Genomic DNA, 18,840 nt, shown 5'->3' with positions numbered 1-18,840 from the left:
GCCTGGGTCAAAATGACCCGCAACATCATCTTTGTATACAAGCTCTGCACAAACATTCCACTACACAACAAAGTGTCCAGATTTACACACCGGTTCATGACCCTAGATGAGGAAAAGTCACCAGATTTCAGCAAGAAAAAGAAAGGATAACCAGTACTGTGATCAACACAGAAAATGAAATGTGTCAAATTGACCCTTAACATAATACAATTGGAATAAAAAATGTATTGCATGTCACTTTTCTAAATGTTTATATAACCTAAAATAAAATTGTTATTGGTTTAACCGGTTTTCTTGACTGTTTTGAGTGCATTTACACAGTATGGGTCAAAACGACCCGCAACATAATCAATGTCATTTTTACCCAACATAATACAAGGGTTAATGAACATCATCCCTAGGGACAAGTGTCTCCAATATTGTCCACACCTGTCTCCATCTAAAGACCGCACTCTTCAACGCACGGTGGGCAGCGAAGGGTAAATGAAGTAAAACAAAGTGCTCGGTTCACAGAGGGAGAAATCTCGCAGCAAAGTCCGTGTAGTTGTCTGAAGGACGCCTGTGCCAGCGCTGGTGTGACCTTGTTTCCAGGAAGTAAGCAGTGTTGCCTAAAACATTAATAAAAGACAGTTATTCTGTAATTAAACATGTTCATGGTGTTACTACCCGTCAAAAATCCTGTGCATACTAACATTAGCATGTTAACATACTAGGTTTAGCATGTTAACAACACACGAACGCTAGCATGTTAACACACTAACGTTAACATGTTGTTAACATACTAACATTAGCACGTTAACATGTTAACAAAATAACGTTAGCATGTTAACAACACACTAGCATTAGCATGTTAACTACATACTAACATTAGCATTTTAACATACTAAAGTTTGCATGTTGTTAACATACTAACGTTAGCATGTTAACTACATACTAACATTAGCATGTTAACATAATAAAGTTAGCATGTTAACAACACACCAACGTTAGCATGTTGAAAACACACTTAACTTTGGCATGTTGTTAACATACTATCGTTAGCATGTTAACAACATATGTTAGCATGTTAACAACATACTAACGTTAGCATGTTAACAACATACTAATGTTAGCATGTTAATACACTGTTAGCATGTTAACATACAAAAGTTTGCATGTTAACAATATATTAACATTAGCATGTTAACTACAAACTAACATTAGCATGTTAACATACTAAATTTTTCATGTTAACTACATACTAAACATACTAAAGTTAGCATGTTAACAATACACCGTTTTGTTAAAATCCCACTAACGTTGGCATGTTGTTAACATACTAACATTAGCATGTTAGCATGTTAACAACACACCAACGTTAGCATGTTAACTACATACAAACATTAGCATGTTAACATACTAATGAAGACATTGGAGCGGCCATTTCTCAGCCTCCTCAGACCACAGGTGCAACATGCCCAGGACAGCCTGCAGTTTGCGTAGCAGGAAGGCGTTGGTGTGGAGGATGCTATCCTTTACCTGCTGCATCGAGCCCACTCACACCTGGATAAGGGAAATGGCACTGTGAGGATCCTGTTCCTGGACTTCTCGAGTGCCTTTAATACCATCCAGCCCCGCCTCCTTCAGGACAAGCTCAACAAAATGCAAGTGGACCCCTGCCTGGTTGCCTGGATTTCGAACTACCTCACCGACAGGCCACAGTACGTCAGACTGAAGGACATCACGTCTGACACTGTGATCAGCAGCACCGGAGCACCGCAGGGAACGGTGCTGGCCCCTCTTCTCTTCACCCTGTACACCGCTGACTTCAGCTACAACTCAGAGCTGTGTCACACCCAGAAGTACGCGGATGACACAGCCATCGTGGGGTGCATCAGGGACGGCAGAGAGGAGGAGTTTCGGAACCTGGTGAGGGACTTCGTTGTCTGGTGCCACACGAACCTCTTGCAGCTCAATCCGCCAAAGACCAAGGAACTGGTCATTGACTTTGGGAGGTCGAGTCCACGGTCACAACCTATTGTGATCGAGGGAGTTGAGGTACAGACCGTGGACTCATTCAAGTACCTCGGGGTTTGGGTGGACAATAAGCTGGACTGGACTGTTAACACGGACCACCAGTACAAGAAAGGACAGAGCAGGCTGTACTTCCTCAGGAGACTGCACTCCTTCAATATTTGTAGAAAACTCCTGTGGATGTACTACCAGTCTGTGGTTGCCAGTGTGCTGTTCTACATGGTAGTGTGCTGGGGGGGCAGTACATCTAAGAAGGACAGCTCCAGACTTGAGAAACTGATCAGGCGGGCCGGTTCTACAATGGGAATGAAACTGGACTCACTGGTGAGGGTGGCAGAGAAGAGGACTGTGGACAAACTAGTGAGCATCCTGGATGATGCCAGTCACCCTCTGCATAGTGTTATCAGTAGCCAGAGGAGCCTGTTCAGTTCTAGACTGCTTCATCCCAAGTGCAGGACTAATAGACTCAAGAACTCCTTTGTCCCACACGCCATTAGACTGTACAACTCCTCTCTGGGACGGGAGACGGGGGGTATTAGGGGGACAGGGGATGCAAAACAATAACAGTGCAATACGTTTTCATAACATGGTCACTACTGCCTACTTTGTCTCGTTATATTCTTATTTTACTGTTATATTGTTATTCCCATTGTTTTTATTCTTTTTGTAATATTTCTCTATTTTGTTTCCATTTAAACCCCCATTATTTACTTTTTTCTTTAAATTGATCTCAACTCTGTACACTGCTGCTGGAATTTTAATTTTCCTGAAGGAACTCTCCTGAAGGAATCAATAAAGTACTATCTATCTATCTATCTATACTAAAGTTAGCATGTTAACAACACACCAACGTTAGCATGTTAAAAACACTAACGTTAGCATGTTAACATACTAACGTTAGCATGTTAACAACACACTAACGTTAACATGTTAACACACTAACATTAACATGTTAACAACATACTAATGCTAGCCTGTTAACATACCAAAGTTTGCATGTTAAAAACTTACTAACGTTAGCATGTTAACATACTAAAGTTTGCATGTTGTTAACATACTAACGTTAGTATGTTAACTACATACTAACATTAGCATGTTAACAACATACTAACGTTCGCACAACATACTAACAATAGCATGTTGACAACATACTCACGTAAGCATGTTAACACATTAGCATGTTGTTAACAACATACTAACATTAATGTGTTAACATGTTAACGTGAGTATGTTGTCAACATGCTATTGTTAGTATGTTGTTAACATACTAATGTTAATGTTTTTATCATGCTAACGTTAGTAAGTTAACAATATAATAACTTTAACGTGCTAGCAGTGTGTTAACATACTAACAATATCATGTTAACAACATATTAACGTTAGCATGCTAACAACATACTAATGTTAGCATGTTAACACATTAGCATGTTAACAACATACTAACATTGTGTAGTATATTAACATGCTAATGTTAGCATGTTGTTAACAATATACTAACGTTAACATGCTAACTTTAGCGTATTAACAATACACTAACGCTAACATACTATTAATAGCATGTTAACCTACTAACGTTAGCATGTGTCTTTTACCAAACTGCAAAATGAGCTAAATAAAGGAAGCATTTTGCCATCTTTTTAAAATATATTTTTTTAATTTCACATTGGTAAAGTAGCGAGACTTCCCTGATAAAACAAACATAAATATTTACATGTGTGGTGCCTGCATGGCACCGACAGCTGCTCACCTTACACTAAGCTTCACATGAAGGTCAAATGGACAAAATGAACAGTCATTTTAAAATGGTTGACAAAAGAGTAAAAAGTGCAGACCAAGGTGCTCCCTGCTGGTCCTGGGTGGAAGAAAAAGAAGAAGAAATGTTCCAGAGGAGGAAAACAAACTTGATAAGGCAAACAGCTTTCTGATTGATTGCTAGACAAAGATTGCAGAGCGAGGCTTCAGAATGAGAAAATGGGGCAAGTTATAATCTGGTAAAAAAACCTCTCAGAATATAACTGACTTGTGTCAGACATTCCAGGACATTTACAGTACAACCTCCATTTACAAACCCCTCTTTAACTAGTGTATTTTTTGGATTATAAGTCACACCGGCCGAAAATGCATAACAAAGCAGGAAAAAAATACATATTTAAGTCGCATTTTTGTGGGAAATTTATTTGATAAAACCCAACAGCAAGAATAGACATTTGAAAGGCAATTTAAAATTAAAGCTGCAAGCAGTGTTGGTCGGGCCCGCCTCTGGCTGCTGCCGCCAAGACTCAAGTCCTGGTCTCAGTCAGACCTACATAGAAGTTTTTTATTCATGTCTCTACGACATTTCTAACAGAAGTTACAAGCAGTTTTGTCTGTGTTTTTTCTTAAGGGGCACTAGAGCACACTTTTGATTTTTGGGGTTTGGTTTTTTATTAGATGGCAATTTTCGCCAGTCCTAATGTGTGTGTAAAATTTGGTGAGTTTTGAAGCATGTTAAGGGGGTGAAATTACAGATCGTTTTTTCTGGATGTTGTTGATAAATGGCTTTCGCTTTGCATAGTAGTGCTTTAACTTGCACCTTGAAGCATTTTAAGGGGGTCAAATTACAGCTCAAAGAGGCAAAAATGACATTTTTTAGGAAAATTTGCGCAGTTTTTTTTGATGGCGCGTAAAATCCAAACCGGAGCAGTAATCAAAACTCTTTCGATAACTTTTAATTAGAAGGGTTCAAACTCTCTTCTGTGCGAGTTTGAAGCTGAAACGACAAACACGCTCAGAGGAGATAATGTCTGAAAAAGGTGATGGTGTTTACAAAACTTTTATTTTGAAGGGGTAATTTTTAACTTCCTGTTTATTTTTGCTGAAGGATGTTGATCATTAAAATGTAGGTCTGTGAGACCTACATGTAGGTTTTTGTTTCATGTCTTTCCGACATTCCTACGGGAAGTTACAAGCAGTTTTGTCTGTTTCTTCCAAGGAGCAGTTTTTTCTGTGTTTTATTCAAAAATTGCGCTAGAGCACAATTTTGAGTTTTGGGGTTGGTTTTTTTCATTATATCGCAATTTTTGCCAGTCCTGATGTGTGTGCCAAGTTTGGTGAGTTTTGAAGCATTTTAAGGGGGTCAAATTACAGCTCAAAGAGGAAAAAATAGCATTTTTGGCGAAAATTTTGCTTTGAAGAGGTTTTTGCCAACTTCCTGTTGATTTTTGCTACAAAAGTTTAAATTGGGAAATGTAGGTCTAAGTCAGACCTACATAGAGGTTTTTGTTTCATGTCTCTACGACATTCCTAATGGAAGTTACAAGCAGTCTGTTTTTTTTCCCTAGGGGGCGCTAGAGCGCATTTTTGATTATTGGGGTTTGTTTTTTTTATTAGATGGCAATTTTCGCCAGTTCTGCTGAGTGTGTGAAATTTGGTGAGTTTTGAAGCATGTTCAGGGGGTCAAATTACAGTTCAAAGAGGCGTCGGAATAATAATAAATAAAGAATAATAAAACGCATGAAAAACAATAGGTCCTTTGGCAATGGGCCATGCGGGCCCTAATAAATAAAGACTAGTGAACAACAGGCTGGATAAGTGTAGGTTATATGAGGCATAAATAAGCAACTGCTATGTTAACCTAACATATTATGGTAAGAGTCATTCAAATAACTATAACATATAGAACATGCTATACCTTTACCAAACTATCTCTCACTCCTAATCCATAAATCTCATGAAATCTTCCTGGATGTGGCTTCTAAACAACTCTGCCAACTCCAAAGGTATGCGCCGCTTCCTTTTGTCGTTTTCTGCTGCATATTTCACCACTTCCAGCTTGTAATCTGCACTACATGACTGCCATTTTTGTTCAGCCCTTCTCACTTTTTATAAGTTACCGCCAACGATGAAATGATCCATTTTAATAGCTACGGCAGTAGCATATAGCAGTTAGCATCCCATGACCCACAATGCACTTCTGCCGTGACCCTCCCCCGCCGAATGTGCGACGATTGCTGACATTTTCGTCTCTTCCGCGATTGAGATAAATAATATCCATCCATCCATCGATTTTCTACCGCTTATTCCCTGGGGATAGGTTGATTGGCAACACTAAATTGGCCCTAGTGTGTGAATGTGAGTGTGAATGTTGTCTGTCCATCTGTGTTGGCCCTGCGATGAAGTGGCGACTTGTCCAGGGTGTACCCCGCCTTCCGCCCGATTGTAGCTGAGATAGGCGCCAGCGCCCCCCGCGAGATAAATATTTTTGGATATTTTACGATAACGTGTTAATTTAGCACATAAGTCGCTCCGTAGTATGTTGAGTACGAATAAACACGGAAACAGAATAGCAATATTATCAAGTTTTACTAAAGCTTCAGGAGACCAGCCCTCACAATTCTATAATAGCAGCATCGGTTTGAAAACCAAAGACTCCAAACTGCGACTTATAGTTCGAAAAATACAATAACTATCATCTAGCCCGCTCTCTTTGCCTCTGCTCTGTTGCATGCCACAAACATTCAAGCAACATGGTTAACATTTCTGAGAGTAACAAAGAGATTTTTGAGTACGCACACTCTTGTCAGTTCAGTTTGCTGTTGTTTTAATACAGCAAACGGCGGCAATTCAAGGAAATACGGTACATATAAATCAGTGTGCATTTTTCCCCACTAAAATATGAACTTTAGTTGGGACTGGAACCAATTATTCATGTTTACGTTGATTCTTATGCTCGTAAATCAAGCGTAATTTGAACCAAGTAAGTTTATAAATGGAGGTACTACTACCAGTATGTGTTCTAAAATATATCTTCTGGACCCAAAGCACCTTTGGTAGTCATCCTCTCTTAAGTCTAACACACTAACCAAAATTCACAGCTCAACCTTTTTGAAAGCAAGAGCTACTTCTTGGGTACTGATTAATGCCAAGGGCTACCAGTTTGATACACACTTCAATAAATTGCCAGAAATAGCCAATTTGCTCAATTTACCTTTAACTCTATGTTATTATTAATAATTATTGATATTTATCTTTGTGGAAACACTGATCAACTTGACAATTTCTCATAATAAATATATATAGAAACAGATAAATATCAACAAAAAAAATGGGTATTTCTGTCTGTCATTTCCGTCTTACATTTTTTTTTCTTCTACGGAAGGTTTTTTGTAGAGAATAAATGACGGAAAAAAACTTAATTGAACCGTTTAAGAGGAGAACACCCGGAAAAAATTAAAATTAAATTCGAAACATAGTTTATCTTCAATTTCGACTCTTAAAAATTCAACCGAACAAAGAAGAGAAAAACTAATTAATTCGAATCTTTCTGAAAAAAATTAAAAAATAATTTATGGAACATCATTAGTAATTTTTCTTGATTAAGATTAATTTTAGAATTTTGATGACATGTTTTAAATAGGTTAAAATCCAATCTGCACTTTGTTAGAATATATAACAAATTGGACCAAGCTATATTTCTAACAAAGACAAATCATTATTTCTTCTAGATATTCCAGAACAAAAATTTTAAAAGAAATTCAAAAGACTTCGAAATAAGATTTAAATTTTATTCCAAAGATTTTCTAGATTTGCCAGAATATTTTTGGGGAATTTTAATCATAAATTTGAAGAAATATTTCACAAATATTCTTTGTCGAAAAAACAGAAGCTAAAAATGAGGAATCAAATTAAAATGTATTTATTATTCTTTACAATAAAAAAAAAAAAATTACTTGAACATTGATTTAAATTGCAGGAAAGAAGAGGAAGGAATTTAAAAGCTAAAATATGTGTTTAAAAATCCTAAAATAATTTTTAGGTTGTATTTTTCTCAAAAAATGTCTTTCTGAAAGTTATAAGAAGCAAAGTAAAAAAAATAAATGAATATATTTAAACAAGTGAAGACCAAGTCTTTCAAATATTTTTTAGGATTTTCAAATTCTATTTGAGTTTTGTCTCTCTTAGAATTAAAAATGTCGAGCAAAGCGAGACCAGCTTGCTAGTAAATAAATACAATTTAAAAAAATAGAGGCAGTTCACTGGTAAGTGCTGCTATTTGAGCTATTTTTAGAACAGGCCAGCGGGCGACTCATCTGGTCCTTACGGGCGACCTGGTGACCCGTGGTCTACAGGGTCTACTTGACACCCCTTTCAGTGGTCAGGTGTGAGTAGGGAGACCCTGGTCTACTCGTCAGTTAAGAACTGGCACCGGTATAAGAAAGTCTTGAGAAACTTGTAGAACTTGGTGTGCAGGCGGGGCTCTCACCTCAGTAGTAATGGCAGATCTGCAGCCGGCTGTTGGGGTCGTACTTCCCCGGGCTGAAGAAGGGGTAGACGGGCTGGTCGAAGCAGGTGTCGAACAAGAACAGTTTCTTCATGGTGACGGCGTCGTAGAAGCTCAGGCGCCCGTTGTCGTAGTCCAGGTAGACGCCCACGCGGGGCGAGTTCCAGTAGTCGGCCACCGGGATGCGGCCGTCCTCGCCGTTGGCGTAGAGGCGGTCCTGCAGGCACAGGCTCCAGTAGCCGGCGGAGGGCGTGAGCGTCACAAAGCCCTTCCTGTTGCTGCCCTCGGTGGTGACGCCCAGGTACCACACGCCCTTGTCGCGCACGTCCACCTCCCAGTAGTGCTGCCCGCTGCAGTACTGCGCCGTGGCCAGCACGCCGCAGAAGCGCGTGAAGCGCTCCGGCAGGTCGGGCTCCTGGTTGCGCACCAGTGCCTCCTCCACCTTGGTGTCGAAGTCCGAGATGGTCAGGTTGGGGTGCGCCGTGTTGGGGTCCAGCGTCAGGTTCTGGGGCACTAAGCACAGACGGGTTATTTGTGGTGATGACGGAGTAGAACTTAGGCAGACTGGTGTGGTGCAGAAGGCTGGACTTTGGGGGGAGGGGCAGGGGGGGGGGTGAATAGAACCTCCTGTGAGAATGAGATGTTCTTTTTACTCCATAGTCATGTTTAAAGCAGCTGATAGTTTCCCATGTGAACACTTTGGGTCTTGATCTTATGTCCGCTAGTAAACTCTGTGTTTCACCTGGAATGTGTATTGGGAGTATTATGTACTCCCTTTTTTACATTATCAGTTTAGAACAGGGGTCTCAAACTCAATTGACCTGGATGCAGAGTCTGGGTGAGGCTGGGCCACAAGAAAAGATTTCTTTAAAAAAAACAAAACTATTTTTAAATGTCTTTATTTTTATTTTCCACACAAAATCTAAATCAAAATATAAATGCATACAATCAGAATTAGGTAAATAAATCAGTCGTGAGTAATAACAATAATAATTTGATATCTCCAGTCAGCAACATTGCACACACATACTTACTGTGATGATATGAGCTATCTATCCATCCATCCATCCATCCATCTTCTTCCGCTTATCCGAGGTCGGGTCGCGGGGGCAACAGCCTAAGCAGGGAAACCCAGACTTCCCTCTCCCCAGCCACTTCGTCTAGCTCTTCCCGGGGGATCCCGAGGCGTTCCCAGGCCAGCCGGGAGACATAGTCTTCCCAACGTGTCCTGGGTCTTCCCCGTGGCCTCCTACCGGTTTGTACGTGCCCTAAACACCTCCTGAGCTAGGGAATATAAAAACTACACTACCCAGAACGCAATATGTCGGCAGCTAGAATGTGATTACGAGTATAGTTACGGTAGCGCAATTAGCCCCGAACAAGCTAACATCAGGACCAATGTGTTACGCGTCCGGTTCGCCCAGCGACTCTTTGTCGGAGTATCAGTACTGGGGTCCGGTGCACCGCAGTTTTGTATTTTCGCTCGGTCCTCCGGCGGAGTTCTTCGGAAGCTACCGGTACGCTCGTCTCCCCGGCCCGGACTGTGACAGCGGCGCCGGGGGAGGGAGCGAGAGAGAGAGACACACACACACACACACACACACACACACACACACACACACACACACACACACACAGTGACAGAGGCGGCAAAACGTTTCCCTGTTTGCATCACGCAAGTGACGTCAATGTTCGGTCCTCGAGAGCCACATACCACACAGTGATTGGTAGATTCCTTCAGCTCTGCACACAACGCTGTCAAGCGCCATTCATACAAAATTCACGGGCTGCACTAACATTAAACTTTCATGTTAAGGTGGGGGCCGCGTGTCTGAGACCCCTGGTTTAGAATAATAAGGCTGTATTTCTTTCTGTGCGGGTGGGGGCTGTTTTCATCCTAAATAAGCTGACTCAGACCGTTTAATTTTCAGACCGATGCTGCTATTATAGCATTGTGAGGGCTGGTCTCCTGAAGCTTTAGTAAAACTTGATAATATTGCTAGTCTGTCTCAGTGGTCCTTCTTACTCAACATATATGTCATCCGAAAGAATTTGGGATTAACCAGCGTCTTTTATTCCCTGAGAGGAAGACTTGTCTGATGCAACACTCCCAAACTAAGGTCCTTTTAGGGTGGGAAGGGTGCTAAGTCTCCCGTCCAAACACAAAACCCAGTAACTCAATTTTGGTCAAAGCTGAGCTGATAATAATTTTTGAGTTCCTAGGTGATATGCTTTACATTAGTGTATGCGATATTGTAATTTGTTCGGTAAGTAAGCTGTTACGCGCAACTACCACATAACCGCGTGGATACAACAGAAAAACCTAGTATCTCAAGGGACCAATCGGAGCTTCTTTGTCAGTCGCCTTATTGTCTTTAATGAGACATTTGCACGAATGGGGGCCGACGGTCAACCTGATTATGTGATATTATGGCACGAGGGGATATTTGGAAGATTGGCCCAGGACGTGGGCTTCACGGTGGCAGAGGGGTTAGTGCGTCTGCCTCACAATACGAAGTTCCTGCAGTCCTGGGTTCAAATCCAGGCTCGGGTTCTTTCTGTGTGGAGTTTGCATGTTCTCCCCGTGAATGCGTGGGTTCCCTCCGGGTACTCCGGCTTCCTCCCACTTCCAAAGACATGCACCTGGGGATAGGTTGATTGGCAACACTAAATTGGCCCTAGTGTGTGAATGTGAGTGTGAATGTTGTCTGTCTATCTGTGTTGGCCCTCCGATGAGATGGCGACTTGTCCAGGGTGTACCCCGCCTTCCGCCCGATTGTAGCTGAGATAGGCGCCAGCGCCCCCCGCGACCCCGAAAGGGAATAAGCGGTAGGAAATGGATGGATGGATGGATGGCCCAGGACGTTGCAAGCACCTTCGTTAAATGTATTGTTCTTGATTCTTCCCCTTGCATACTCTTTTGGGCAGATAACTGTGGAGGTCAAAATAAAAACTGGACGCTCTACACGGCTCTTGCCCAATGTGCAAACGCAGAATGGGGCCCACCCGAGATTGTGATAAAATATCTGGAGAAAGGGCACACGTTCATGAGAGCAGATTCAATCCATGGCTCAATTGGCAAGAAAATGAAAGCTCAAGAAAACATCTATACGTTTGATGACTTTGTAGATATTTGTAAGAAAGCATCAAGATAGATTGGTTTTTCTTTCCATCCATCCATCCATCATCTTCCGCTTATCCGAGGTCGGGTCGCGGGGGCAACAGCCTAAGCAGGGAAACCCAGACTTCCCTCTCCCCAGCCACTTCGTCTAGCTCTTCCCGGGGGATCCCGAGGCGTTCCCAGGCCAGCCGGGAGACATAGTCTTCCCAACGTGTCCTGGGTCTTCCCCGTGGCCTCCTACCGGTTGGACGTGCCCTAAACACCTCCCTAGGGAGGCGTTCGGGTGGCATCCTGACCAGATGCCCGAACCACCTCATCTGGCTCCTCTCGATGTGAAGGAGCAGCGGCTTTACTTTGAGTTCCTCCCGGATGGCAGAGCTTCTCACCCTATCTCTAAGGGAGAGCCCCGCCACACGGCGGAGGAAACTCATTTCGGCCGCTTGTACCCGTGATCTTATCCTTTCGGTCATGACCCAAAGCTCATGACCATAGGTGAGGATGGGAACGTAGATCGACCGGTAAATTGAGAGCTTTGCCTTCCGGCTCAGCTCCTTCTTCACCACAACGGACCGGTACAACGTCCGCATTACTGAAGACGCCGCACCGATCCGCCTGTCGATCTCACCATCCACTCTTCCCTCACTCGTGAACAAGACTCCTAGGTACTTGAACTCCTCCACTTGGGGCAGGGTCTCCTCCCCAACCCGGAGATGGCACTCCACCCTTTTCCGGGCGAGAACCATGGACTCGGACTTGGAGGTGCTGATTCTCATTCCGGTCGCTTCACACTCGGCTGCGAACCGATCCAGCGAGAGCTGAAGATCCCGGTCAGATGAAGCCATCAGGACCACATCATCTGCAAAAAGCAGAGACCTAATCCTGCGGTTACCAAACCGGAACCCCTCAACGCCTTGACTGCGCCTAGAAATTCTGTCCATAAAAGTTATGAACAGAATCGGTGACAAAGGACAGCCTTGGCGGAGTCCAACCCTCACTGGAAATGTGTTCGACTTACTGCCGGCAATGCGGACCAAGCTCTGGCACTGATCGTACAGGGAACGGACCGCCACAATAAGACAGTCCGATACCCCATACTCTCTGAGCACTCCCCACAGGACTTCCCGAGGGACACGGTCGAATGCCTTCTCCAAGTCCACAAAGCACATGTAGACTGGTTGGGCAAACTCCCATGCACCCTCAAGAACCCTGCCGAGAGTATAGAGCTGGTCCACAGTTCCACGACCAGGACGAAAACCACACTGTTCCTCCTGAATCCGAGGTTCGACTATCCGACGTAGCCTCCTCTCCAGTACACCTGAATAAACCTTACCGGGAAGGCTGAGGAGTGTGATCCCACGATAGTTGGAACACACCCTCCGGTCCCCCTTTTTGAAGAGAGGAACCACCACCCCGGTCTGCCAATCCAGAGGTACCGCCCCCGATGTCCACGCGATGCTGCAAAGTCTTGTCAACCAAGACAGCCCCACAGCATCCAGAGCCTTAAGGAACTCCGGGCGGATCTCGTCCACCCCTGGGGCCTTGCCACCGAGGAGCTTTTTAACTACCTCAGCGACCTCAGCCCCAGAAATAGGAGAGTCCACCACAGATTCCCCAGGCACTGCTTCCTCATAGGAAGACGTGTTGGTGGGATTGAGGAGGTCTTCGAAGTATTCCTTCCACCTGTCCACAACATCCGCAGTCGAGGTCAGCAGAACACCATCCGCACCATACACGGTGTTGATAGTGCACTGCTTCCCCTTCCTGAGGCGGCGGACGGTGGTCCAGAATCGCTTCGAAGCCGTCCGGAAGTCGTTTTCCATAGCTTCCCCGAACTCTTCCCATGTCCGAGTTTTTGCCTCCGCGACCGCTGAAGCTGCACACCGCCTGGCCTGTCGGTACCTGTCCACTGCCTCCGGAGTCCTATGAGCCAAAAGGACCCGATAGGACTCCATCTTCAGCTTGACGGCATCCCTCACCGCTGGTGTCCACCAAGGGGTTTTAGGATTGCCGCCCCGACAGGCACCAACTACCTTGCGGCCACAGCTCCGATCTGCCGCCTCGACAATAGAGGTGCGGAACATGGTCCACTCGGACTCAATGTCCAGCACCTCCCTCGTGACATGTTCAAAGTTCTTCCGGAGGTGGGAATTGAAACTTTGTCTGACAGGAGACTCTGCCAGACGTTCCCAGCAGACCCTCACAATGCGTTTGGGCCTCCCAGGTCTGTCCGGCATCCTCCCCCACCATCGCAGCCAACTCACCACCAGGTGGTGATCGGTAGAAAGCTCCGCCCCTCTCTTCACCCGAGTGTCCATAACATGAGGCCGCAAATCCGATGACACAACTACAAAGTCGATCATGGAACTGCGGCCTAGGGTGTCCTGGTGCCAAGTGCACATATGGACACCCTTATGTTTGAACATGGTGTTTGTTATGGACAAACTGTGACGAGCACAAAAGTCCAATAACAAAACACCACTCGGGTTCAGATCCGGGCGGCCATTCTTCCCAATCACGCCTCTCCAGGTTTCACTGTCGTTGCCAACGTGAGCGTTGAAGTCTCCCAGTAGGACAAGGGAATCACCCGGGGGAGCACTTTCCAGTACTCCCTCGAGCGTTCCCAAAAAGGGTGGGTACTCTGAACTGCTGTTTAGTGCATAAGCACAAACAACAGTCAGGACCCGTCCCCCCACCCGAAGGCGGAGGGAGGCTACCCTTTCGTTCCACCGGGTTGAACTCCAACGTACAGGCTTTGAGCCGGGGGGAAACAAGAATTGCCACCCCAGCCCGTCGCCTCTCACTGCCGGCAACGCCAGAGTGGAAGAGGGTCCAATCCCTCTCGAGAGAAGTGATTCCAGAGCCCTTGCTGTGCGTCGAAGTGAGTCCGACTATATCCAGCCGGAATTTCTCGACTTCGCGCACTAGCTCAGGCTCTTTCCCCCCCAGTGACGTGACGTTCCACGTCCCAAGAGCTAGCTTCTGTAGCCGAGGATCGGACCGCCAAGTGCCCTGCCTTCGGCTGTCGCCCAGCTCACAATGCACCCGACCTCGAAGCTCGAAGACCTATATGAAGAAGAAACATCATGGACCCAGATTTCCCTCGCCCGGACGCGGGTCACCGGGGCCCCCCTCTGGAGCCAGGCCCGGAGGTGGGGCACGATGGCGAGCGCCTGGTGGCCGGGCCTGTTCCCATGGGGCCCGGCCGGGCACAGCCCGAAGAGGCAACGTGGGTCACCCCTCCAATGGGCTCACCACCCATAGCAGGGGCCATAGAGGTCGGGTGCATTGTGGTTTTTCTTTGTTTTACCAAAATCAGCTAGAAGTGAGTTACTACGTTTTGCCTTTGGACGGGAGAAGTTAGGTGTGGAATGTGAAGAAGTGATATCAGAACCTCTTTCACTGCCATGGTCTCACTGGGGAGTCCCCAGCAAGACCTCGCAGACGGAGCCTAACTGTGGATAAGGATTGTTTGTTAGGGTGAGCAGACCCTTTCCAATTGGTGTGCCTGCTCTAGTTGTCTGTTCTGGTCCTCAGAGACCAGTTGGTTAGTTCCATGTTTTAGATTTCAGAGAACTGTACAAGAGAGAGGCTCTTAGTAAAATAAGAAGAGAGATGAGGGACAGGGAGGGGAAGTGTCCGCCTGCGTTGAGAACCAGAGGAAGTGTCTCATACTCACTGGTATGCAGCACGTGCATCATCTTCTTCCACATGATGAGCTGGAACGGTCCTGAGAAGTCCGTGAACTCTGTGGGACAGTTGACCGGCTCCAGATCAGGGAAGGGCTTGCTGTGGACCACCCTGACCAACGAGAGACAACAAGACATCAAACATCTTCAACAGTGAAACCATGTTGGAGACACTTCTTCATGATACTGAATAAGGAAGTTGTTACTATTTACATTCTCTTTCCTGCTGGCTCTCAACCAAGGCACACACTTCCCTTCTCTTTCTTCTTTGTCTTAACCTTTGGAAACTATTCTTGCACTGCTCTCCGAAATGTAAATTATGGATTTGATCAACTGGCCTCTCAACAAGACTCTCGGAAACACACGATGGCAACAATTTCAGGCGCTATTTTCAGTCCAAGACCTCTGCCTGTTAGGAACATTTGCTGATTGGAGTAAGCTTTGCCCTGCTGTCTCCACTAATTCGGAAGATGCTGGTAGCTATACTTGCCAACCCTCCCGGACTTTCCGGGAGACTCCCGAAATCAGCGCCTCTCCCGAAAACCTCCCGGGACAAATTTCCCCCCGAAAATCTCCCGAAATTCAGGCGGAGGTGGAGGCCACGCCCTCCTCCAGCTCCATGCAGCCTGTTTTCACGTCCGCGTTCCCATAACATAAACAACGTGTCTGCCCAATGACGTTATAACTGTAGAATGATCGAGGGCGAGTTCTTGGTTTCTTATGTGGGTTTATTGTTAAACAGTTTCATTAACGTCCTCCCAGCGCGGTAACAACACACAACAACAGCAGTCAATGTTGTGACACTCTTAAACAGGACAATACTGGTTAGAAAAATAGTGACAGAAAATAGAACAAGGATGGACAATTCAACCCTTAACTCAACAATGAGTAGATGAGTGTTATGTGTAAATAAATGAACACTGAAATTCAAGTATTTCTTTTATATATATATATATATATATATATATATATATATATATATATATATATATATATATATATATATATATATCTTGATTGGATTATCTAGAGAATAGTGCTCGATACCGTGGTAGAGCGCAATATGTAGGTCTGGGAAAAATCACAAGACTACTTTATCTCTACAGAACTGTTTCATGAGGGGTTCCCTCCATCATCAGGAGATTTTCCCTAGAATTCACTGAAAGTAAAGTATTTCTTATATATATATATATATATATATATATATATATATATATATATATATATATATGAAATATTTGACTTGATGAATTGTAGCTGTAAATATACTCCTCCCCTCTTAACCACGCCCCCACCACGCCGCGCCCCCCCCATTATGCCCCCTACCTCCCAAAATTGGAGGTCTCAAGGTTGGCAAGTATGCTGGCAGCCGTTCATGGTACTCCAAGGCTGCCACAAATGGGCAGAGCTGAATCGCAAACTAGACAACATCTCTGAGAACCTTTCCGCTCTGCAAGGCGAAATGATGAATTCATTTGAGAGCCAAACTACTGGAAGGCCTCTGCTCGCCCTGACCCAAACAATCCTTGGCTACAACTGTGCTCCCTCTGCACCGGCCAGGCGAGGTCTTGCTGTAAACACACCAAGCGAGACCACTGCAGCAAAAGATGCTCAAAAGTCACTTCCTTCACAAACACCTGGGTTGTTTGGACTGTGTTACTACACAGGTGGTAGAATGGACTACACAGCAGAGCCCCTAGTGGATGAATTGAGTATTGCATGTTATGAGGGTTTATTTTTGCTGACTGACATGAAATCAGCATTGCTCTTCTCTGTCTTTTGTGACGTCAAACAAAAATGACAAAATGTATTTGTACATATTTGTTTATGCTAATGCCCATTATGCAAATTAGACGGAAATGCCGACCATCTCCAAACTCATGTTATCATTTGTGAACAAATTCAAGTATTGAGACACTTTCCCATACAACTCAATGAGAAGGTGTCTCTAGACTTTTGACTAGTATGAATATTATCCACATTACCATAGGGCAGGTGGACTTTGAGATGAATGAAAGACACTTACTCATTGAAGGTCTCAGCCAGGCTCTGATGGAGGGACAAAAACAGACATTTTGAAATATAAACATCAGGATATGTTGAACTCAAAACAAAAGTGTGATAATCCTTGTGGGAAATAGACAATCTTTGTGTGTGTTCTTGTATTTCTAGCCTTCTTGAGACATGAAGAAGGAAAAGTATCTTCCATATGAGGAGGTGTGAACAAGTGATGACATAAATCATGGTCCCAATAACATTGCATCTAATAGACAATGTCTCATTTGCACCCCTGCTGGTGACATCTATCAAAAGTAGGAGGGGTTTTTCAAATTGACTGAGTCGCTTTTAAAAGTGAAACATATGAAATAACAAGTGTGTGTAAGAAATTGAAATGTGCCCCCTTTGGCCAAAACTAATTAAAATAAATAAATATGTATATAGAGACATACTGTAATAAGTTGAAGTAAATAATGAAGGTTCAAAACCAATTATAAACAAAAAATTAAATAAAAGCAGTAATTTTCTCACAATTTGTCAACTTTTTTCTTATAAAATTAGGAACAATTTCTCATATTTCTGTTTCTGTAATATTGCAATATTTTCTCATGAAATTATTGCTTCTTTAATGTAAAATTATAATTTATAATTTATGCAAAATGGCGACATTTGTCATAGAAAATTCTGACTTTTGTAACATTTTGTCAATAGTTTTGTTGTTCTTGTAAAATACTGACATTTTTTAAGTAAAATTATGACTTTTGCCAATAAAAAATTCAGATTATTGTTATAACATTGCCAACATTGCCAACATTTTAAAGTTTTCTTATGAAATTGTGACTTTTGTCGAGTAAAGTTACGACTCTTTTCATAAAGTTGACAAAAATTCAAGCTTTTTCTTGTAAAAAATTATAACTTATTGAATAAAATTCCAACTTTTATCATAATATTGTTTTTCTTGTAAAATTTGGACTTGCGTTGAGTATAATTACGACTTTTTATAATACATCCAAAATTCGAGGTTTTTCGTGAGAAATGCCAACAAATTTTTCACAAGCTTTTTTATGTTTGTATAGTATGTATATATTATTAATGTTGTAAATACACTTCTTTATATATCTCGAAAGGCTGCTCCTAAAGAGGTAGGCATTTTCCTCAGGTCTCAAGAAGGTAAAAAATACAAACGTGTGTGTGTTCTTGTATTTCTAGCCTTCTTGAGACATGAAGAAGGAAAAGTATCTTCCATATGAGGAGGTGTGAACAAGTGATGACATAAATCATGGTCCCAATAACATTGCATCTAATAGACAATGTCTCATTTGCACCCCTGCTGGTGACATCTGTCAAAATGAGGGTGGTTCCAAAAAGGACAGATTTGTCAAATTGCCTGTGTCGCTTTTAAAAGTGCTCCCCCTCTGGTCAACATATGAAATAACAGGTGTGTGTAAAAATGTCAAGTGCTCCCCCTCTGGTCAACATATGAAATAACAAATGTGTGTAAACATTTGAAGTGCTCCCTCTCTGGTCAACATATGAAATAACAAGTGTGTGTAAAAATTTGGAGTGCTGTCACGGTGGCCGAGAGGTTAAGGCATTGGACTCGAAATCCAATGAGGTTTCCCCGCACAGGTTCGAATCCTGTTCGTGACGCCAATTTTATGTGGTGGCCCGTACGGGGACGCCAATTTTATGTAATAGAAATGTCGGGGTTTTAACCCGGGGCCTCATCCTGTTTGACGCCAATTCTATGTAGTTGAAAAGTC

At 43.5% G+C, this 18,840-nt stretch overlaps 1 protein-coding gene and 1 non-coding gene across 2 annotated transcripts in view; one reads left to right on the top strand and one right to left on the bottom strand.

Moving 5' to 3' along the window:
* Positions 1-3,645: 3,645 nt before the first annotated feature.
* trim47 (tripartite motif containing 47) overlaps positions 3,646-18,840 on the bottom strand; it is a 49,714-nt gene continuing 34,519 nt past the window's right edge. The window contains exons 6-9 of the mRNA XM_061896830.1: positions 17,106-17,128; positions 15,070-15,191; positions 8,255-8,785; positions 3,646-3,865 (exon numbers count right to left, since the gene is read on the bottom strand). Coding sequence (XP_061752814.1) covers positions 8,256-8,785; positions 15,070-15,191; positions 17,106-17,128 — 675 coding nt within the window. The 3' untranslated portion in view covers positions 3,646-3,865; position 8,255. The remainder of the gene's footprint in view (positions 3,866-8,254; positions 8,786-15,069; positions 15,192-17,105; positions 17,129-18,840) is intronic.
* Positions 18,646-18,727, top strand: trnas-cga (transfer RNA serine (anticodon CGA)). The gene has a single exon. It is a non-coding gene; the product is annotated as a tRNA-Ser (tRNA).

Source organism: Nerophis ophidion, linkage group LG04 (assembly GCF_033978795.1).
Source record: "Nerophis ophidion isolate RoL-2023_Sa linkage group LG04, RoL_Noph_v1.0, whole genome shotgun sequence".
Classification (NCBI taxonomy): Eukaryota; Metazoa; Chordata; class Actinopteri; order Syngnathiformes; family Syngnathidae; genus Nerophis; species Nerophis ophidion.
This window is presented reverse-complemented; position numbering and strand designations above follow the sequence as displayed.